This window comes from Taurulus bubalis, assembly GCF_910589615.1.
Source record: "Taurulus bubalis genome assembly, chromosome: 10".
NCBI lineage: Eukaryota > Metazoa > Chordata > Actinopteri > Perciformes > Cottidae > Taurulus > Taurulus bubalis.
In genome coordinates, this window is record NC_136598.1 from 7,215,476 (window position 1) to 7,240,420 (window position 24,945).

The 24,945-nt window shown below is 41.6% G+C and overlaps 1 protein-coding gene across 1 annotated transcript in view; it reads right to left on the reverse strand.

Moving 5' to 3' along the window:
* pitpnm3 (PITPNM family member 3) overlaps positions 1 to 22,153 on the reverse strand; it is a gene marked incomplete at both ends in the record, with an annotated part of 68,428 nt that extends 46,275 nt beyond the window's left edge. Inside the window, 2 exons of the mRNA XM_079224557.1 lie at positions 6,887 to 6,982; positions 22,129 to 22,153. Coding sequence (XP_079080683.1) covers positions 6,887 to 6,982; positions 22,129 to 22,153 — 121 coding nt within the window. The remainder of the gene's footprint in view (positions 1 to 6,886; positions 6,983 to 22,128) is intronic.
* Positions 22,154 to 24,945: the final 2,792 nt, after the last annotated feature.

The window sequence follows — 24,945 nt, forward strand, 5'->3', positions numbered from 1 at the left end:
ACCCTTTCAAACATGGAACCACCACATTGTCGCGGTAAATGATGAGCTCTGTTGTCGTGGCGAATATCAACCAAAAAGACAAGCTTGGCGTGTTGTGCGGTGTCTGAGACAGGATGAGTCATGCAGGACGACATCCCTGTACCTGGCAGACTTCTCGCCTCTCACACATTCCTGCCTGGCAGCTCTGAAAGACTTTGACGTGGGTCTCCACCGCCTGTCCATGTGGATCACACAGCGACCGGTCTACTGGTCACAGTTTGTCTTTCGCTATCTGCTCTGACTCCTCTCCCCCCCCTCTCTCTTCCCTCCGGACAGACGGTAGTGAGCCGGATGTAATAATGCAGGGACACAGCGCACACACTTGCTGATTCAAACATACATGGACAAGCACAAAGAAAATGGAGAGGAGCGAGAAAGAGACACACAGAGAGGTGCATATTGGATCTGAACAGCCTGTTGCAGGGTTTAAGAAGATTTGGAGAGGAGGAGAATGCAAAGCAGACTTAACACCCTGAAAGGGCAGGTTACTCTCTCATCTCCTGGAGGGAGAGCCGAGTAAAGACACTCGGAGCAATAACCCAAGCTCCTCTGAGAAGCATGGTGTGTTTAAGCCGAGGTAAAAAGAGACTGAAAACCTTGTGCAACACAAACAAAAGCAGTGCCCATATAATTAGGAGAATGACGGCAACCGATTGGAGCTCCCTTATCTCTTGCTTTTCAAATATACAAATAAATCTGATTTGAACGACAGGTGAGAAGAGAAATAGAAGTGTGAGATCTGCCTGCAGCCAAAAGCCCCGAGAGAGAAAAGAGATTTAGAAACATCCTTCACTCTGTCGGCTCGGTGATCAAGTGTCAGAGCGGAAGGGAGAGGAATAGATGCCTTGATTGTGAAATGATGAGGAAAGGGCCTCTGGTGACCTCGACCACTCCAATTGTTTTTTCAGTGTCCCATTCTCAATTTCTTGATCTCATCATCATGCATTAGTTGAAGGGGTGGAATTATCAAAATACCACTTCTGGCTTTATTTGAGGCTTTTTCAACTCCCGATACCAAGCACTATAAAAAGGAGATTGCGTAGGAGATTATCCCATAAAAAGGCATGAACAGTCTGTCAGGTAAGTAGGCTACCGAAGACGGATGGCAATGAAACACCACGAGTAGAGCTCTCAAGCTGTCAACATGTGTGTAATCGGATCGAGTGAGAAAGAAGATGTGTGAAAGAACGTGTAGTTATGATTTAATTCATAAACACTGCTTAAAATGCTGCTTTGCAGCAGTGCCTCTCCCTTTATATAGTATGTGTATTTTGAATGGCTCATTGAATGTGCCTTTATAATTTCACATACACATGCTGTTTGCTTTGTATTGCTTTCCTAGAACTTAAATGTGTATTGCCTTTTTAATCTTGCTTTTTAAACTTGTAATCCCTGTTTTATCAGAAGATTATATGAACAGGTTGTGCAGCAACAATTCATTTTGTACTGCAGCAGCTGATTTTCCTGATCAACACACATATAATCAGAAAGAAACAAGAAAATCAGTGAAATCTCCACCTGCAGTGACAGAATAAAATATGTCTGTTTATGTGGTACATGGCTCAAATCAGATTTTTTTTTTCGATCACACAAACAACAAAATTGTGCAAATTATTCCTGTTTGACCTTGTAGGACGAGGACATTCCCATCAAGATGTGGAAGCTGTGTAGTTCACGCCATTTCCAAAATGAAAAAAAAAAAGGTCTGGATCCAAGCAAAAAATGTAATCAAAGGTTCTTGGCACAGCGGCCTACTGGTGCACAACATTAAATCCACATTTGCTCATAATTTCTTGAGATGGCTTGAACAGAAAACGAGCACGAAAACACACTGCCCAAAAATAAGTGAAGTGACAGGAAGTTTGAGTAAATGCACTGGCTGATGGGTCTATTCTCGAGAAATGTAACATAAAAAAACAGACAGAATTGATCATTTCCTCTGTCCCAGAGCCGTACATGTCACAGAGATGCAGGATTAAAGTGAGTGAAGACTGGCGTGGGGATGGAGTGGATTCCTTTACAGACACATTCTTTCACCAATAATGCAGACAACCAAAATCAAGGGGGATGAATCGTGTGTGAGTGTGTCTGTGTGTCTGTGTGCTCCTTGTTCTCCTATCATTGTGAGGACCAGCTTAGTTTCCGATCTAAAGGGCGATGACATATTTGAAAAGGGAGTTTTAACATCCTCCTACTTGGTTTTACAGTTAAGGTTAGGGCTCAGAATGGATGATGCCAATGCTAAGTCAACAAAGCACAGAGAAGCTCTGATAACACGGACAGAGGCAGGGTGACATCATTATCTGATCAGGTAGAGATGACTCTACTATATCCTTACATAGCAAATAGGGGGACAGTCCCCAACGTGTATAGATGCCAACCGCCATAAAACTCGGCAGGAGAAGAAGAAGATGGGACTTAGTCAGGTGTACGTGGTGGAAGATTATTATTTAACAAGCCGGCTGGGTGACAGTGTTCTTGTCATATATTTAATATTCAACAAGTTTGCAAGACTTATTAGTTAAAAAAAAAGTTGCATAAAAGCATTGGTAGAAACAAGTTGCAGACTTATATACATCATCAGTGGAGTCTTGTGAAAGCGGACGTACACCTTTAAGCGCTTGTCCCTGCAATGCTACATGTACATGCGCTGGATGGCAAATGATGTTGAATGGACAGACTTGAGAGTATTAACCTTCTCATCTCACGCTGGGCAAGAAAGCGTTTTTATTCCTTTGAGGCAGGTCTTACTTTGTCATGGGGTATATAGGCTGTGAACCAGCACATTTTAGGATTATTCTGATAACCTTTATTAATGACATTTGTCATTAAACGCCATGACAGATTTGCAAATACTTTTCCTATCACTAATAGTGCGGAGTAGATGCCCTACTTGCATACAGACTTCCTTTACCTTCAATTAATGATGTCATTAAGCTATGAGAGTAGCCAACACCATGACTTTTCTTTCAGGGTCAGTCTGTCAATTCAGCTCATTATTTAAATTCATGTCATCAAATAATTAATCTGGATTAACGGACAGCAAATTTGTCAATAGCTCACATCAATAAACAATGTGACAATTGCGTTGGCATTTGCTCGAGCAGCCTGAAGGCACATTCAGTCGTTTCCCCCTTGCGCGCAACTGTGAGTGGATTTACATGTGTGACAGGTGGAGGTATGATTTTTCATTTGTGTTACTAGTGGTGAGTGGAGGGCCACTGGAATTCATCAGATTCTTCAGAGGGAGTAAAATAAGGAAATGAAAGCAATCCTGCACAATTACCTCCCGCTGCTGCTGCTCACCTGCGGCAGAAACAGCCATGAAGGAGCAGAAACACTTGCTATTAAACATGCATTGTCGACAGATATATGTGAATACGATTACACAGCACAGAGAACATTCTGTACTTCAGAAATACAAGCCTGATTTCACACACCAAAACTATTTATTACCAGAAATGAATTCTGTTAACGGGGTAAAACCGTCACAAAATGCCATTTTATGAAGCTTTTCTTAATCAAGCGTTCAAATAGAAACAGACTACAGAAATCTAAACATTATCTTGTTCAAATTTCATAAATAACTAAACTGACACTGTTATCCTCAATCCAAAACAACGCCAGCATTTTCTGGCCGAAGCACAGTGTTTCATCTCGTTAAACAAATATTTAAAATTGCAGGCTTTGGTCCCAATGAGCATTTTCAGCAAACTGATGAAGATGAGATGGAGCTATTGGCAAAGGGAAAAACATGGCGCTCTTCACTGTAACTGATTATAATAAAAAACTTGATTCTATCGGCTTGTTTATAGTACAACTTAAGGATCTCCAGCGTATTTGAGCATGTAGACCACTGCAATGAGTCAAAGCCTGTAGCTGCTTGTGTGGGGGAAAATATGTGGGAAAAAGTGGACTAACCTTGTAGCTAACTCTACTGTGATCATCCAGTTGAGTGGCCAATGTAGTTGAACAATTTAACATATTCTTAACTACAGTCAAGGTATTTGATAGTTTAGTAAATCCTTTACAATCAGTGACTTACGTCTAAAAGGACTGAAGACGCTGACCTTCAGACCTTAGCAGAAGGTTGGTATTTTGCCTAAAGAGGCTTTGGCAGAACTACACGACACCCATTTAAACTTTGACGGCCTTTTTGTTCCAGAGGTGAGGTCGGGTGACAGACTTGGCCAGGCAGGAAATAAAACTACTGCGGCCACAACTCAATGGTTGCTTTGGCTTTATGCTTGAGATCATTGTCCTGCTGCATTTTTCTAAAATGTTATATTAAATAAAAAAGGGCTACTTGTCCTACATTGTTCAGCCAGTATGACGACATTGTCAACGCCCTAAAATACCCTCAAGGACAAAAGTCATCTTCAGCTCGGTTCTTGAACACCTCAGTGGGCCAACACTGAGCAAGTACATTGAATAGTATTAGGAGCATCAGAATAGAGCCACTTCATAACACTAACATTCAACTTCCAGGATGCAGGAAGAGCCCCTTGAGATGCCTCATCTTGTTTTCAAAAGGTTCCTGACAATATATTACATTAAATAATCTATACAGATACAGTGCATGAGCAAGAGAAATGGTTCAAAATAAACAGTAGAAAACACAGATAAAAAATAACAGTCAGGGCTCACCTTTTTAGCAGAAAGCTGAGCACATATTTTACAGTCATAGATTTCTTGGCATACTGGGTTACACAGTGTAGCTGAAAGAATTCATCATAATCACATAAATAAAACTTCCCCACGACCTTACTGTGACGGCTTGAGTGGTAGGCCTATAATATGACAAACACCCCGTTGGTCCCTCTTCAGTGTAATTCTTTCAGTTTCGCTCGCTGCTTTTCTATAAAAGGCTGAAATTGCTTTTGGCTAAAGAAAACATATACCCAGTTGAAATAAAAGCGACCAGATTGAGCGACTATATGCAGCTAAGATTGAGAGCCACAGTCTTGCAGTTAGCAAGTGACTCTAGTGAGCCTGCAGAGTTCTGGTTTCCCTTTTAAGGGAGGCATCCTTCATACTGAGCATGTTTATGTTTGGAATAACTTTCTCTGTTGCCATTTCTGCAGGACTGAGCTCCACTTTCTCCATGACCTTAGACAATAAAGTCACATGGCAACTGTAACAAAAAAACATCTATTTTCTTTTCTTGGTTTATTTCTTTGGCTTTGTTGTATTTCATGTTTCAAAGTTGCTCTTGCTATAATGGAGCTTCTTTGTTGATTTGGGACAGCTATGCTTTCATGCAACTAGAAAGGATAATCCAAGTTTTTTTTACAAACTGAGACCTGACAAAATACCGGCCTGTGTGCATCAATGAGCGATGGCAAAAATGAGATGTGATACGTTTGGTCTCTGAAGAACAAGCCAGCAAATAAGCCAATTAGAGACATGACAAAAAAGCAAAGTGGAAAAACAACAATTTGTATGTGATTTTATGGGGTTATGTCCTGACTATTTCGTGGCTTCCTGGCAAGTCATTTTACACTTTTTTTTACAGTTTTGTATGGATTAAACAAATGATATTTAAATGTGCCTGTTTTTTTGTATTAATCTTTGGACAGAGCCAGGCGCTTGTGATCATATTGTTTGACACATGACACATGACACACCAGTGTGCAGTCTCCCCCCAAGCTATTTAATTAAAAAAGATGAAAGGACATCTTTGCTCTCCATCCTTTCACACGTGGTAAAGATATTTCACGGCTGAGTGGGGAATCTCGTGCAGCAGATGTGTAAGCCAGGACGATGGAGTACATCGACTCACATGCAGCACATGCACGTTATCTTATCCCCTTATCAACGCTGATTGCCGCCTTGACACCGGTCTCACAAAATGAATTTTGCGCAACGTGCAGCACTGCTGCGTGACAGCTGTGATAAGGAGTCTGCAGTGAACGTGCCTTTTATGGCAAACAGAATGTGCACGGGAAGGGGAGTGCAGGGAAATCATAATTAAGGGAGGGAAGTGAACAAAAGATTGAGGCAGGAAAAGCAAAATGAGATAAAACAAAAGTGAGTGTGAATGACAACAGACAATGAAAAGATTTATTAAATCGCATCTCCATACACAAAACATGTAACTTCAGACTGCAGCATTTAAAATTCTAACCACCAACAAAAATGCAAATGGAGCAGAGTAGACGGTTTATAATCTGTTTCCCACTGAGCCTAATTTTCATCGTGTTTTCATAGGATAAGAAAGATTGTTGGACACCAAAAATTCTCAACACACCCATGGCTATTGACTGGCTTAATGTAAAATAAGAACATGCTATAATAAAAACAACACAGCTAGGTATCTCTACCAAAAAAGTCTCTCGGGATGACCACTTGTAGTGGATAATTGGTGGGATGAGTATTCTACTGATTCACTCCCTCTGGTGAAAAGGCTAGTTGATGAACATCTTCTCAAGTGTGTCTATTTCTGGTCAGTCTGACAGCTTCAATACATAGACAAGTAATATTGGTTTAAAACAATGAGGAATGATTATTAAAACATGATCCATTTGTCACTTTGTCTGCTTTGTTCTGAGAAATGACTTTACTGAGGACCTGAACATCGTCCAACACGTGTTCTGCACAGTTATTTTTTGTGTTTCCATTGGTTGTCCTGGTCAATACAGCTACATGGAAACAAAATCAGAACCTGTGGCAATGACTCAAAGTTAGTTCCTGTCGTGAAAACGGGCTTTAAGAGTCACACGTTTGCACACTAGAGGGAAAAGGGTCCGTTTAAAATGCTCAAAGAGATGTTTGGAGAGATTACTGTTGGAGAGACAGTCAAACTACAAGGTGAAGATAAAATGTGAAAATAAAATGTAATACTAACCTCTGGCATCAAAGAACTCCTCATCAGAGCTTTCGACTGATTGTTGAGCAATATTCTGCAGACACCAATGAGCGGCGCTGTGCTTTCGAGATGATCCTGTGGGTCAGAACAGGAAAGTAAAATCAGCTTTTAAACTGAAAGGATGACAGCGGGGCCGTGCCATTAATCACAGAACAGTTTCCTTTCTTCTTACCTCACGGTTGAAAAGCAAAGTGTCAATGCCCCAGGTGGGGATAGATGGCCTTTTGAGTGCCACAGCAGGCGAAAAGACCCAAATGGACTTTCCTTTGTGCAGTGTCATAGCACACAAGTGTCTCAGCAAGGAGGCCGGGCAGTGTTTTTATGACCTTCTGATACAAGTGCAGGGATGAAAAGGGATTTAGAGCATTTTCCATTTGTTGACAATATCCACTCTCAAGTACCCAGATATAAAACCATTGCAAACAACAGAGAGCAATTTATTTCTTAAAACTCTCCGAAGCAGAAAGTGTCTATAACACAGCCGGGTGAAACTAACAAATCCTGCTCTGCCGAGGTTGGTATTAATTTACAAGATTAATTAGGTGTTGCAGTAGCCTTTTCTCCAAGTGTAATTCTGCTCAACTGGGTCAGGGTTAAAATGTTGTGCCTTCAAAGAGAGACTAAACATCAGGCTGTGAAGCGGGGTTTTGCTCTACTAATGCAATTAATGTTTCCCTGCTTTTGCATGTTCTTTAGGACAGCAACTTTGATAACCCTTGAGTACCTCTCGGTATTGTTACACTCGGCTGATGTAATGAACCGTGTTTCCCTTCTGGTCCAGTGTCATAAATCATAAAACTCAATTTTCTCATAGTATGCATTCCTCCTGACTTTACAGCACAGACTCAATGTAGCAATCTGTCAGATGTTTCACTATTAAAGCATTCACACAAAACCTGCTACATGACACTGACTATCATATAAACCATAGGAATTCGCCCATGTTTAATAATAAGGCCCAAATGCCACCAATAACATTCACTAAATCGACCTGCTTTCAAATGATGTGAGATAGTCCAACTAGCTATTCATCTAATGTATCCTGTAGACCTCTATGCATACAACAGAAGGCCTTTTTGCTCATTACAACATATGCATAGAAGTATTTACTCTGTGCTGGAGGAGACATTTCCCTCCTGGGATAATGGACATTTTCCACCCATCACTTTTGCAATTCACACAGTACACAACCCAGTTACATCTCCTCTTCATCCCCTGCATTTCAAATGGTGTCGCTAACAAACTCGTCCCAAGGGGTTTTGTGATAAATGGTCATCTCTCCAGCAGCGCTGCAATTAGGAATCATTTTCAAGAGAGAATGTCCATTTTATGTGTGGGGGTGGTGCAATGACACTGACATTGGAAATCTCAATTATTGATCCACTGCTACTGCTTCACGAAAAACACACCAACTTATTATTTCTGTTTGTACATTTCTCAGACAAAGCAACTGTCATCCCTTCCAAATGAAGCAAAAACATGTGAAACACTCTGTAAAAAGCCTCTTTATCATTTCCCATTACTGTCAAGAAACCACGTAGAATCTGAAAAAGAGCAGTGACATCCTCCACCGCAACAATATTTAAAGAAAAAACCTTGCAACTGCTTTCTAAGCATTTTAATCCTGGCGTGGTTTCAACTACAGGGGCGTGGTCTCATGAGTGACAGTTTAACAAAGAAGACTGAGGACCGCCTCAACCACGTTGCCTTCAGGTAACGTGGTTGAGGCATTATGCTGCGTTCACACCAAACGCGGCGCGAATTCGCGCAAGTTTACATTTTCCAACCTTGGCGAAAAATTCACATGACGCTGAGTTTGATGTTCCGACGTATGTGGAATTTACACAACAAGTATAAAGTGGTTATTTCCATGGTGGATGGCGGAAACAGTATCTGTTTTACGGAGATAAGCTAGACGCAGGTTCTGGAGGACACTGAGCTGTGTGCGGCTACCAGTGGCGGTGCGTCAATAGAAAAAAAATATAATATATACTGTCAAAAAAACATTATATACCAAATAATTTAAATAAGAAATATACTGTGTTGACGTGCTAAATGTGTGTGGGAGACCGTACGCCCCTGTCAACAACCACTTAAGTTAAATGTGACCAAATATAAAAAAAATCGCCGTTCATCATCACTGAGGAAAGCCCCTCCCCCTGTCGGGGTGCCGGCCAAATGTGAGTCTATGGCAGCGAGTAAACATTTCACGGTCGTTACGGCGAGGACAGCTTCTCATTGGCGGATGAAACGCGAATTTTCGCCCTAGCCAATGAGATCGTTTCTTATTGCAACGTGGTTGGATTATTCGTCGAATCAGAGACCTTTATCATTCCCTCACAGCCAATATAGCTCCAAAAGCACTGACAGCAGCAAAGCACTGACCGTGGGAGGACGTACACCCGGAGCTTCTCCTCAAGCCGATATGCTAACCGGAGCTGGTTAGCTGGATGCTCAGTGTGGAGCAAAGCAGTGGCTCTGAGCAGCAGAGGAAGCGCCGGGCTATGAAGGAAGATGAGCTTGAAGGATTGCTGCAGAGGTGAGTGTCAAAATCAGCAGATGCCTGTGTTAGAGTTTAATGTTTTATCTTTCCCACAGCAGAACACATGTTGGACATTGTTAGATTTCGGTGGATATCATGTCAGACTATTACTTTATCTAAAATACCAATTCAACCCCCAACAAGTTTGTGTGTGTGTCAGTGTCATAGCTCCAGGCTAGAGCATCAAGGTGGTTCCCGGCCTTTTGTGTATGTTGATGAGCCATCAAGACACACAAAACGTTTTTTGTCAACTCTGATTGTTGGCTTTTGTCTGTAGTATGAAGCCTGTTTGTAGTAGATATTTCCCCACAACTTATGTGTCTGTCTCTGTCTCTCTCTATATATTTATCTGTAGGTTTGTGACACCATACTTGGACACACCAGGGAACGCTTTGCCTTCAAAGACCACCTCACCAGTGCCACCTTACTGCAGGTCCCCAGTTTAAATTTCTTTACAAGCAGTGGGGCCTACTCTGTCAAACACCCAACGTAAAATGTGATGTCTCTCTTTCTGAATCTATTCTGCTCTAAGCCTCTTTCATGTGAGGGTGTGGGCACCTCTTTTATTCTGTAAACCTCTGAAACCCAACCCAATGTTTCTTAAACCATTCTGCTCTGAACCTCTCATGCCCAAAGTTACAGTTTGTTGATAGTTGTTATTGGACAGTGTTGAGCACTGTTTTCTTGAAATAAAGCTTTGTTTTTTAGAATATTCTACTCAAAACCTCTTTTCTTCTCATTGTGGAGTGCTATTTAAACCGCACCGCCCAACTGCGCCCCCCCACCCCAAAAAAAATCACCAGCCGCCTGGTGTTATGAACCCAAACACAAGGGCTTTTGATGTTCCAACATTTTTGGGACTTCCACAACAAGTATAACGCAGAAATAATGTTTATTTCTTCCATGGTCGATACGGAGATAAGCGTTTGGTGTGAACGCAGCATAACAAGATCAGCTGTCGGACATCAGCGGTTCAACTCTTCATGGAAACGTGTGTCCACCGTTTTATGTCGACAGTCAACAAGTCATGAAGATGGATAATTTGTCGTGATAATGCTGTCAAAATCCTAAATGAATAACACAATGAGAGTTAAATCATGTTTAATCTGGATGAATGCATGCTGCAGAGGGTAGAATATTGCTATTATGATAGAGATGAAAGTCCGTAGTCTTTAATATAAAACATTAGCGATGTGGAACAGCACACCGTGTTGTATCACAAATTAATCTGTGCGGATCATAGTTTCCACAGCTGACCGTCATCTGTACACGGTGTTTGAGTATATTTCTCTCACAGGTGTATGAATGCATAGACAGGCATCAACTTGACATCAGATTAATAAATCTTTTTTTTAAATGAACAAAACATATGACTTAGATTTAGCTCCATAATAGTTCACCATTGCAAGGGGAAAAGCTCTTCAGATGAGGATTAATTAAAGTCTGAAAGGCAAGTTTGAGGTTGCTGGGGTGCAAACCTCCCTCTTGACTCCTACACAGTGGGAAAAACTAAGCAGTGGACGTGCTAGTCATGAACTTGGCTTTTTATTTACATTACCTATAACCCCACACAATAATGTTGTATAAAAGGGCACTAGTAAAGTAAAACTAGTAAAACGTGCTAATGTTTGCAAAAGGCAAAACCCAAACTTGTACCCAAATGTCTGCCTGTTGTTCGGCATCTAATATTGGAGCCGTCACTCCACTGTGCATCCTACTTGACTGTCTGAGGCTTTGAGATAGTCATGCTGATGAGGCTTTTGGATGGGCAGAGGCGTTTCTCTGTGCCACAGTGTTCAGAGCTCATGGAGGCGGAGCTAATGGAGTGCACAACAGGCACAAAGGAAAGAAACAACTTTGAAAAGTTGAAACAGTCTTGATTCAGCCAATGCCAACTGCCCTAAACAACAGCCAACCAGCTCTCTCCATCCTGAGTGCATACACTGTTAGTCACCTTACAAGGTCTTACCAGTGATCTTAAAGTGCTGCTTTTAACTAATGCATCCACTGGTGGAACAGACACGCATGTGTTGTGGATGTTTCTCCTGGAGCTGTGCATGCTGTGTTGAATGTCTCGTTTAAGGAGTCGAACCGAACCGTGTGTGGCTAAAGTCTCTCACCGGAGCGCCTATGGCCAAGTGCTGCTTTTCCCACTGGGGTAATAAAAATGATTGCTGTAGCTCCCTGCAGAGCCTTACACCACACCATAGTCCCACGGCTACTAAGTGAATGCCTGAAAGAACTACAGATTAGGATCACACAACCAGCAGCTGTGCTAATCTGAGCAGACAATCCCGCTTGAAGCCATGAATTAGAAATAGGAACATTTTGTCAATAGTGAGAGCTGATGTCCCATCTATTCACATCTACAAGCTGGCATGTTGTCTCAATTGGTGACAGGAGAGTGCTCCGTCATGTATATATCTCCATCCCTATGAGAACAAGGCCCATGATTGTTTCACCAGACGGCGGTGTGGAAATCAGCGTTCGTGTAATTCAATTGTAGTCCCAAGCAAATTAGATGTGTTTGGTTTAGCAATGTTGTTTAATGATGAACAACATCACTTACAAAATGAAAACTCTTTGTGAGAGGCTGAACCAGATCAGTGAAGTGTTGAAACAAACCGATCGAAATATACCGTGTCAATAAGTATTTCCAATAGTCACACTGACGATATAATTATATGTCAAAGCAGTGTGTGTGTGTGTGTGTGTGTGTGTGTGGGTGTGTGTGTGTGTGTGACCTCGGGGGTATTTTTCGTACGTGGTTCAAGTCGAGCAAATGTCCTATTATCAAGCTTAAATTAGCGAGATGATTGACTTCAGGCTAACTCGGTTTCTTCACGGCTGATCCGCGCTGAAACGTCTCGTTAATTCTAACCAGACGTCAGTCATCTGGATAAATGCGCGCGCCCGTTCCACTTCAGAAGGGATAATAATGGAGCACTGACACCACGATGTTCTAACAGTACAATGGCAAATAAAACAAATAAACTCAGAGGAACCTTCTTTTTATTTCTCCGCTGAGAAGCAGGAGATGATCATGAACGCATATGCAACGTTGTTGGTATGAACGCAGCTTAACAGTGCCCCCGCTGCGAGACATAAGTGTCGCAAATATATCAGACAAGTTAAATGCGTCAGTGTTGGGAAAATGTATCGGCTAATTTTAAGTGCCCAAATCAATCAGATTATATTTATTTAAATGTGCCTGCTGGCAGTAGTATACAAATAGATATATACTTATGAGGATATATGTGCGTATCTATCATGTACTGTATATGTGTATATACATGTACGTCTAGATTACCATATAACTAGGAGTTTGAATATGTGTATGGGTTGATCAGTATGTATGCATTATTCATAATCGGAAATTCAATCAATTGAATTCGTGAAAAGACATTGTGTATCTCTGCATTCTTCTTATCAGTCCACCTTAATCATTTTCTACAATAATGATATGTATGGTGTACTAACAACACTGTCATATAATTATGAGTGCTTTCAACACATCCATAAGTTTCTTAAGAGCTAAATAAACTTAAGAACAGCGGCATGCAGCGGCTGATAGTCTGTGTCTGAGACGGGCGATCAGCTGCGCCTGTGGTGATCATTGTCCATGGCTCGAGAAGCTCTCGTAAATAAATTATTTCTTGCCGGCAAAATCTATATCGCCGCGTACAGGAAGTCATGATAATGTAAAGGATGGATCTTGGCGATCTGAAAGAACTCTCTCCCTATAAAACTAATATAACTAATATTGCTCCTTCATCAATGAGGAAGTGAGATGCCTTTTTTGTCCGTGGGAGTGTCCAGCTTATCCAGTGAATTTCAGTAAACCTGCCCGGGAGCAGGTTTACATTTTTGGATGTGTTGCTATGGTGATTTATCTATGCTTGATTCGAGAAACCGAGAAAGCCTGACCTACGTCATCTTATCCTGACAATTAGCCCGCTAACTCAGGAAGCAATATTTACGAGAAGGTATTTTAGAGAGGCATATCATTTTTGATATACATTTCATACATTCGTCTTGTTTTTGGCCATTGGTGAAGCGTACCTAAACATGAGTTTGACTGATTTTAATTTGAATGGTACTGAAAAATGGCTGAAACAGACATTTGTGAAGGAATTTAAGTAATATATCCAGACATGACCCTGAGTGCGATATTCCTTAAACTTGATTATATTATCTTTGACCAATGGACGTTTGGCTAAAAATATGCCTTTTCATGCATTTTAGTATAATTACGCATCAAGACAGATGTAATGGAGATCTCCCAGTGAGAACAAGCATTTATTTCACGCCTTTTCAAACCTAATTGAGTACCTTTTTTTTTTTGCGATATAAACACGACTCAATTTCTAGTTAGCATAATGTGTTATGGCAATGTTTTTTGCCAGGTATTAATAGGTTACTATAGATAGAAAATTAGAATAGCAAACAGAATTTTATAAATGACATTTTAGGATGTTCCAGTCCTTCTCACTAATTAGACATGCTCAAATTTTCACATTTTCAAAGTTTCACAGTGTTCAACAGAATCTTCGACCAAAAACCGTAATGGGTGATTCAGCAGTTACTTTGATCAATTTGCTTTTGTCTCCTAAATGAAAGCATGCAAAAACAAAAACAGCTTGTCTTCTGAATCTAAATATGCAGCTTATGGAAACTAACAAGAAGAGAGGAAGAGAAGTGGGAGAAGCCCGGCACTTCAGTTTGCAAGTATCTAAAAAGCTTTACTTCAGAGCAGCACAACACAAGCTTTTGCTTGTGACTCATCTATTTCCTCTTTCATCTCTTCCTTTCCATTATCCACTTCCAACGATGTTTACACAGCGGCCTGCAGCCGGTTGAAACGTTGGGCTGACAGCATCAATTACTGGAACAGCTCCATTGCAATCACAGGTCATACCTGTCCATCGCATACAGGTATGAATCTCCAGCTTCACTATAAATACATGGCAGCAGTACTACCCATTAAAGAGTCACAGGGGCAAATGCTTGACTTTTAATGTAAGAGTGGGATGAATGGTAGACTTCACAAATGCTGCAAATACTATTTGGTAAAACAGACAGTAAACACCTCGGCAGGCTTTTTAAACCACTGTGCCTCGTTCCTGCTGGTTTTAAATAAAGCCTATTAGACATGTGCGTGTGGAGAATTTTGAGTTGTTTAAAAGTTAATTTCAGCTAATCCACAGAAACAGCAAAAAGAAGCCCACTAGTGCCTTAGAGAGCTTTCACAAGTGAAAGTCATAATGACCAGAGTGAAACTGCTCCTTTCAGTTTGTTTTCTATTTAGTCCGGTTTAGTTTCACAGTGCACAAATTAAAGTGGACCAATACAAAAAATATTTGCTTGAGGGGCGTGTATGAAGGAGCACATTTTTCGGGAATGGCGGACTAATGATGCTGTAAAAGTTTTTTCACTTTGATTTGGAACACCGCACCAGAGTTTTATAAAGAAAATATATTGCAAAGCTGCTGTTAGAATCTAAAGTTTTTTATATATATATATATATATATATATATATATATATATATATATATATATATATATATATATATATATATATATATATATATATATATATATATAGCTTTATGGGCAACAGTTATTGTATAGAAATCTGTAAACAGTGTACTACCATATATATATATATCACCTTCATGGGTGGCCCATTTGATATCCAGCTATACCTGGGTGACTATTTGCTGCAGATGTTTCTGTATTTATGAATGAAAAAGCTCAAGACTTTTTTCTAAGTGGATATTAACACCCTAACTCCTGCATGACTCATGTTACACAATATTCACACAGGAAGAAAATCTCTCTCGCTCTGACTCAGAGGTTATTCTCTTGAAATAAACCTATAATTTATGAATCTATGTGGTATTTTCCATTGATTGTCAGTGTCATTTGCACAGTCGATACATAAGATTTATGGGAAATTCAATACAGACATGTTACCTGTAAAGCTGTGATATAAGGGGACATTTTTCTCTTGGGAGGCAGCTGTTAAAGACACTGTGAGGTTATGGATTCATGATGAAAACTCTGGGAGATGAGTAAGAAATAGCTTGACTGCAGCCCCTGAAATATTTGTTGTTGAACTTGTTTATTTATTATTATTTCTATCTTTCTTATTACATATATTTATCTTGAAAACTGACAAAGAAATTATCCTAAGAAGCTGCAGAGAGAATGAGTTGGAAATGTAAAAGCAAAAGTATAAACATCGACCCCCTCTACTACGTCTACTCCACTGTTGAGAAGGACTGCAGGCCTTTAACAATAAACTGGGTAATTTATGGTAACAGCCCCATGACTCTTATCCACCCTCTTCTGTGTCATCTTCCCTGTAGCTGATGGCGTGTCGGGACGAGGGCTAAGACCGGCGGTGGGACTCGCTGTAGCCTCAGCCCGACAATACACAAAAAGTTTCAAAAACAAACAGGTGAGAACTGCATGTTCGCCAAATGTTTTGATAATTGCTGGTATTACCAGCAATGGTCTTACTTGTCAGGGTTTTATTGCATTTGACAGTTATCAGCATCTACACTTTGAATCTTTTCCTTCTCTCTGCAATGATGTGTGCCTCCCGCTGTGCTGTGCTCCCGCCGCCACTTATTTAAAGACACAGAGGAGGTTTGCAGCGCTGCTTTTTTGAACATATATCTCAGCCAGTAACTTCCTCCGGCTATTTGCTCGTGTCTTATCGATTCCCATTTAGAAGCTGGTTTCAGGAGGCATCCCGAGCTACGGTTGAAGCTTCAAAGCATTCGAGTCAGCCTCAGGAGCAACGATAGAAAACACTTGAACAGACAGATAGATAGCATATTGTGTTGTTTGGTTGGGAAGCCTTGGTAGTATTATGGTGACATGATTGTATGTTACAAGATTCTGTGATCCCAATTAAAGTGTCCAGACCAATAGATTCATTTCAGGCAGAATACAAAACAGTCCACATGTATAGATAAGTACATGAAAGATAAAAAGATTCCAGCTTTGAATGTGAAACTGCTTTATCTTGAGCTTGAAGAAAGTTCTCATAGAGTGCTCGCGGTTTTGAGGATAATGAGCGAGCCCTCAGTGTCCACAGCCTCATAGGAGGAATCAGTTTTTAATCAGTTTCTACCATCCTCAAATAATTTCTCCTTGCCGGAGCGTTATCTCTCATTGCCCTCTCTCCTCTCCAACCCAGATGGTCTGTAAGCTAAACGAGTGCCAATCTCCAAATTTAGGAATTAGCAGCCTTTCATATTCACTCTCTCTCTCTCAACTCTAAGCAACTAACGGTGCCCAAAAGATCTACCGGGTCATGAGCGATGGCAGCAGCTGCCCGTCACGCAGAGAGAAAGTGCAGGAGGGCTCTCTGACGATGCAAACCACTTCTGCATGAACACTGGACAAATACACAACATCAGAGTGCGATGTCGAGCACGTCAAGAGGAAATACAACAAGGTTTTGCTTCTGCGCATGTGAGAAACGGAAGGAAATGAGTAGTGCCTCTGCCTTTCATTTAAACATGCAACATGGCCAAGTAGAGATGAAAATGGACCTGACAAGACTGTGATTCTTTGCGTGCGTGCGTGCGTGCGTACGTGCGTCCTTCCACAGTGAACACCCAGTGGTTCACAGGCGGTACACATAAAAGAAAAGTCTGCCTGGTCCTCTGTGAGCTGGAAATAGCTATTAATAGCCTGTCCTCTAATTAAATTAAAGCTAATTTTAGCACAAAGTTAAAATCAATCTCTACAGCCAATGAGAGCAATTAGAGAGCTTGATCGCTCCTCAAAAATGTATCGTTCACAAACACACCTTGCAGACATCACCCCTCGATGCTATTTATCTGCAGTGCAGCTACGCAGATCAACACTTGCATCAACTCTTAATGGACTGCAACGCCTGCACACTCTCCCCTCCTGATGCAACAATGACCGCACATAGTACTGTATATTCAGCCTGAGGAAGACTGCGTGTGAAGGGATTACATTGTAAATGGCATGTTCTTATGCTTTTAAATGAGTTAATCTAATTGACATTTCAGCTCTTCAAAGGACAATTCAAAAAAGAAATGATACAACAATTTGTGATTGACAATTTAACTGACAGGTGCTTCCAATTAATCACCAACGTAAATAATTAGCCGAAACCCAAAATGGTCTGACCCTCCCAAAAACATCTACTCCAAACTAATAGATTTTAAAGTTAACGTGCCATCGAAAAGCCTCTGTTGATAGTCTGAGAGCTTCGACGCAGCCAAAAACCTGTGATGGAGAGGCAGAAAACACAGCTTCTGCCTCACGCTCTGTATTCAGACACCAGTGTGACGTCAAGACAATTGGCAGTGACAAACAACGAGGACACTGGTGGCCGGCTGCCGGTGAGGCGGTCCCCTGCCGCCGCCTCGTCTCCGACCTCAAACAGCAGCGGGTCATCTGCCGTGTGCATTGTGAATAGCTGCTCCCCGACACAGGCCCAGTGTGCCTCCTCATGACAAACACCTATTAGATGTAAATTAGCACTGTTTTGTATGATCAAATAAAATAACAGAGGTCACGGGCTGAATGCATTAGCTATCGCCTCTGTAGCATTCAGAGAACACTGTGCGCTGCTTTTCGAGCAGGCTGTCTGGGGACCAGGACAACAACCCCAACACACAACAAGCTGCTGTGGTGTAATATCATATATAAAGTGTATCATCAACTGAGTGACTGAGCTGGATGTGGGAAATCACTGACAGCGTCACATAAAATATTTTTTGCAGAAAACGTGCCAGCAGTCTATTCCCAGAACAACGTGGCAAACATTACAGATCCAACACTAAAATGCTGCCAAACATTCACTGTTCACCTTCACCTTCACAGAGAAGGAAGCAGAGAGAAAGAGGGAGAGAGAGAAGGAAGCAGAGGGAAAGAGGGAGAGAGAGAAGGAAGCAGAGAGAAAGAGGGAGAGAGAGAAGGAAGCAGAGAGAGAGACTGTTCATCAGCATCCTTCAGCTCTATTTTTAGCTTGACGCTGAATCTCAGCAAAACAGCAGGTAGGCTACCCATTTTTTCTATTTGGACAGCAAATGAAAAAAAAAAAGCCACCTCGGACCAATTCCATTTCATCAAATATGACAAAGTGTGCTATCTCACACAGAGCGTGGAAATGGTTCATAAAGTCTTAGGGAGGACCAACAGTAGGGATCAGTTCGACTCTGGGAGGGAAGGATGACGAAGATGACTGACAATCAAAACACTTGGGACATTTGGCAGCACAAGACCCATCTGTCTTCAGAACACAGCTGGAACTGAGCATCTGCATTTCCGTATAGAAAGTAAAAAAAAAATACATTTGTAAAATGGTTAATAGCCAATAGTCATCTAATGTGTATTCAACAACATTAAGAGTCAACAGCCGTGCTTGCAGCCCTGTGAGGTTGTAATGGTCACAGTAGTGCTTTGGCAAAAGGCTAACACGTTATTGTGGTCAACTAATAAGAAGAAAGCACATCTGGAGCGGATAGGAATTAGTTTTGCAGGTTTTTGGTAATAAACCAAAGTGTCGAAAAAAATTAAACATTGTCCAGATACTAATGTTAGATGAGACATTAAAGGACCAGTGTGTAGGACTGATGGCAGATGGCAACCGACTCTTACACCTCTACTTGCCCCTACTTTTCCAAGCGCGTCGGCGAGCTACGGTATCCTTCATGTAACGTAAAAACGCAAAGGGCTCCCTCTACAGCCAGTGATTACTTTGTCCATTCTGGGCCACTGCCAGTGCAACATGGCTTACGAAACCCAGAGGATCCTCCACACAGGATCTTAAAAGGCATCACCTAAGTGACTACAATTCACCTTCAGGGGGACATGAATGTAAAACACCCAAACCAATAGTTGTTGAGATGACTCAGCAAGGACAAAAGTGGTGGACTAACCAAATGATTGAGTCCCACCTGCTTTGTTTTGAGGGACTGACGTAGGGATGGGCGGTATGGCCAAAAATTCATATGATGGTATTTTGTAAGATTCTAGCTGTTTCACGGTATATCACGGTATTTTTTTTCCGAGTAAACACATTGATTCATTGAACAGCTGTTCTCCACTCACTGGGTAAGTTGGTACATAGAGGGTGTTAGGAAGCTAAACACGGGGGACTGAGGACCCAGGGGAATGTAGGTGGAAAAAAACAGAGACTTCCTGTTTCTTCTTGTTGTGATAGTGGGTGAGCTCTACCCAGCATGCAGTTCTGTAGTGTTACGAATTGTTTATGTCACAAACTGTTGTGTCGTGGTGTGCCTGTTAAAGAGCGTTCGTTGTGGCTAATTAATTGTTGTTATAAAGTTATAACCATGACTAAAGTTATAACCCTGACACGTAAGTAGCTCCGACCCATAATTCCTCAACCCTTATTAGTCCTCGAATTATCTTTCAACATTTGAAAGATTAAAGCTGGTTTAATATACAGTCAGTTAATCTGGGCACAAGGCCATCGTTTCTTCAGAAGCTGAGAAAAGGCACTGTGAACTGTAAAGCTTAGATGCTCCAGAAATGCTTGTTGCCATACTTTATTGATGAAAAGATAGACACAGCACTCCTGTATTACCCCTGCCTTATATTTCATCATCCTTTCCCGAGATAATAGTTCAGATATAGCTCTCAAGAGAGAACGTTTAAACTAGAATTAAGAAGTGTTGGAATTCCTTGCAGCCCTCTAATAATTGAAAATGACAAAGACAAGATCTGCGTACATAAGTGAGTCTTGAAATTAAAAAAAGGCTGCCCTGTCCATGTACATGTTGACTTTGAAAAATGGTGTTTCTTTGAGAACCGCTCTACTTCACAAGGTTCTAATGTGAGCTGAAGTCAAGCGATGTTTCATGAAAACAGAAACACTGCATGCTTGAAATATGAATGCGCGACCAGTAAACCCACACACAGGAAAGGATTCACAGTGTAGTTTCTGTTAGCGAGTGAATTCTACTATTTAACTGGAGAGGCCATCCAGTTGCAGCTAAATAGTCTTGCATGCATTCAAAGAACCAACGTCGTCTCACAACTAGCGTGGAACCAACTCTACAACTGTGCCTCAGTGTCAGAATGACCTTCAGCGTTTTATGTTTGGATTTATTCCTTTTTTGTATGTGTATCACAAACAAGTTTTTGGTTTAACCATTTTACTGGCTTATGCCTTAAGTTGAATCTCCCGTGCTGCCAGTCTTTGTTCACATTCTCATAACTCCATTTCAAACTTGAAAAACCATTGCACTCTGATATAATTGTTGGCTTCAGAATGTTTCAAAAAGAAAGGACTCACAATAAATCCAGATACAGAAAATACATTCTATCGAAATTTAAGGAGCCCAAGTGGAGATTTAACGGGGTAATAATTCAACTCCTGATCTCGGCCCGGCACGCCTTCTTGACGACAGGCGACTATTATATTATCTACATTCTATTTGAGAGACTTTCCACTTCGTACGGCAGTGCACCCTCGCATCTAGTGAGGATGTTACTTTAAATCAGAGACAGCAATAATTTAAAGCCTTAACCAAACTGAATAAAATCCCCTCTCTTTCTTGACACTTAATTGCCACTCGTGCCGAGAGTAATAATGATCTGATATATTTTATTGATCTCTGCAGGGAATTTTTCTTTCTGCCCTCGCCTTGTGGGAAAGGGCGGAGCACAAACCCCACATGCAAACAGCCAGCCTGACGCTGAGAGAGATGTAGTGACTTGCTCAAAGGCTCTTCAGCTGGGCAGAGATGCTTGACGTCACAAGGAAATAGACCCCATACCCCAGAAAAGCCGGACTAGTCACAAAGCCCTCATCATGATTATCGGGTTAGAACTCTGTTGTTGTTGTCAAATCAAATACACACAAAAAGAACCTCATGGGCTTTCAGTGGTCTTATCCACTTGCTCAAAGTCTGAACATTGCAGTGCTTTGTATTCCATCTATTGTTAGGATATCCTCTTTCTTTGAGCATCATTTTATGGACAAACCACTTTGGAATGGGCAACAATCAAGCTTGTATTCTCCTGTAATGTCACAACCTCAGAAGACTGCTGTCCTGTAAACACTGTCCCGCACACCTTGTGTCCAATTAACAATCAAATGAGCTGCATGAAAAAACTGCCTGCTATTTATAGCAACGCACTGAACTCCTCTGTGTTAACCTTGTCCAGGATATTTATTTCCGGATTTATTGTGAGATGTTATGAACAGAGTATAACATCAGGCAGTGTGCGCTGTTTCTGTCGTGTATCTCCGGATTCTGTGACCTAATTGGGGATTTCAGCAAAAGTTGTTTTCTCTCTCTCTCTCTCTCTCTCTCTCTCTCTCTCTCTCTACTAGATACGCTCACATCCGTGAATCGTAATATGTGTCATCATCTGCTACGCTTTTCGGTTTGTGTCTATGTGACCCTGCAGCGTCACAGAATGTAACGGGTCACACATTTCGATGCAACACTGGACGCGCAGAGACAGACAGACAGTATGAGGACAGTCCACCGGACCAGGCCGTTTGACACACACAGGTCCGTTTTCAGACCGTTGCACATTCCTACAGATTTGCCTCCAAACATGCATCACGCGCGCGCGCCAACATCCAACAGCACGAGACGCGGGGCTGTCTACCTGTTAGCACGAGACTATACGCGTAGTGTGTCCTTACCTTTTCCTCTCGTCTCTTTTGACATAGTGTCCTCTCCCGCGTGCGTCCCCCCCACTCTCTCTGCGGTCACTCAGCAAAGCCGTCACGTCAGTCTGCGCGTCAACGTCTCGTCGGACAGTTTATTAAACAGCGCCTCTTCCTCCGTCCCTCTCCCGCCTGCTGCACATTGACGCCAGCCCGACTGAAGCGGGGTGAAGCAGGCACGGAGAGCTACAGCTGCCGCGTCGGTCTCCTCTCACCGAGGAGGGGGGAGACACGAGAGGAGAGGGGTGGGGGGATAAAATAATTCTGCAGATGTGCTCTCATTCACCTGTGTCAAGCCTCAGAGCATCCACCCGCCCATGCCGCAGACATACTTTGTCTATTTGTTGTCTCTGTGCAGACCTGGCTCATGTCATGCCCACCCTGCAGTTCACTCCTCTCTCTCCTCTCCAGCCGCTAACATCAGCCAGAGTTCCTCCAAACAAGACCGGTCTGTAGCTCGACTGCCTCCGGCTGAATGGCGTCCGTCCTCTTTTCTCTGTGTCTGACTTTGCAAAATGCTCAAGAAGTAGACTATCCTCAATGAAGGAGGGGGGGCTATACACATATAGTCCCTGTTTGTAGGCTTTATATTTCCTATGTATAAGAAGGTATGAAGATGATGTGCAGAGGGACAAAATATATAATAACCACCACCATAATGAGAGCCAATTATCTGGAATATTGGTAGTTATACACATAGGACTATTTAAAGTTAAAGTAACCCTTCGTGGTTGAAGTGTATTTATTAGGCTATATTAATATGAAGGACACTTAACTGCAGTGGAATCATACGTCTGCACATTAATATTAGAAGAATTACATGTCATATTAAATACAAAGTAGGTAAAATCCTTGAGTGTCACACAAAAACCCATTGTAGGCTACAGGATGGCTGTTACAAAGCCTTTTTAAGAGGATGAAGAAAAGATGATAGGGATGAAGAGCAGGAGGACGATAAATCACTGCAAACTAAGGATGAAGTGGGTGACAGCTAACACACCCGTCAAACATCCATCAGTGAAGCAGCAGGTGCCACCTTGGTCACATCGGGGCAGTCACCCAGGAAATCCAGAAAACCTATCAAAATAAGCCCTCTGCACAATACTGATTCCTTTTCTCCCCTTTTGCTTATGGGGATATAGGAGAAATGAAGCATATGAATTATGTTCCCTAAACTTTAAATCCTTTAAATCCAGTTGTGCGATCTGGTCTAATCTGGCGGATGCCTCCAATTCATTGTTAAACTCATTTTGACCTGCACTACTGCAAAACCTGACCTGCATTCCTGCAAAATAGGATTTCTCACTTACGGCAAACATTACACTATAGCAGGTGAAGCCGTTGTGACGTTAACACCTGCGATGTTTAGCCTTCTTCTTCTTCTTCTTCTTCCTCCTCCTCCTACTCCTCCTCCTCCTCTTCCTCCTCCACACACGAGGTCACAGAGTCCCAGAACGATGGTCTGGTCGGGACGTCAGTGTGCCGCATGCATACAAATGAATATTGATAGAGGAAAATGCCTGTGGCCGAAAACATTGCTCTAGAATCTGAGAGCTGATCACACTACATTACCAAACTCTACTAGGAATAGATGAAGCCAATTTGTATTCATCATGAAAGCCTGTGACAATACACTTCTGGTCCAGAACACAGAGAGATCCCACTCAGAAAAACCCATTGGAGAAAGCCTGAAGGCCAGCAAGACTCATAGCACTGATTACACCAAATGGCTGCACTGACTGGATACAAGTGAAAAAAACAAGAGGCTAATTGTATTAAGTGAATTTCTTCTGCAAGAAGAATGCCATGAGGACATCACTCCCAATCCTAAAGCAGGTCCACATCAGGAGAGATTGATTTTACAGCAACATCAAAAAAGGGAAAAAAATAAATGATTGAAAAATGAATCAAAAACTAGAGACCACCAGCCGTGATGTCAAATCAGAGGCGTAAAGTGTGTTTGTGTGTGTGTGTGTGTGTGTGTGTGTGTGTGTGTGTGTGTGTGTGTGTGTGTGTGTGTGTGCTTTACACGAGGGAACCTTTGACTGGAAATATGCATTTAATTCACAGCTGTAGTTATTGGTTACTTTGCAGATCAATATTTGATGTACCAAACATATTAATAGACTCAAAAAATGCTCAGCATCATGCTTTTTTAGATTAAATAAATAAATAAATGTGTTACCTAGACAGCTACAACTATAGCTTGATGTCTAGAAATGAATGCATCAATAGTAATACTCTCAAAGGGGCCATTTTTGCAGAATAATTTTTTTTTACTTTTGATTCTTTAAGAAGGGTACATTGTTATATTTCTTTTGTTTTACTGAAACATTTTCTGTAGGACTAAGGTTACAGACATACATTGCAGTATTGCTACTTCTCCATAAGGACATGAATACTTCATCCATCCAATGATGAAGCATAATATCAAAGACTGTTATTAAATCTCCATCTTAATTTATTTTGGTTGATCATTTTTTTTGCTCCAATCTGAAACCATTAAATAAACTACAGAGGCTCAGTTCAGGAGAGTCGACGAGTGAGGAACAGGTGGCGCTGCTCCTGCTGCAGTGCGTTGTTCTGCATGTCCATTCTCCATCTTAACACCGTAATGGGTTTTTATCCATAACTCTGCTGTATCCACTGCTTCAGACTCACATCTGCTTTGAGGTCGACAGAGAAGCTTTACAGTCTCACAATCCATCAATGTAAATTTAGCTGACTCTCTGCAGGGACTCCGTTTCTTCACTTGTTTCATAACTAGCTTCTGGCTCTGAGACCGTTGATTAT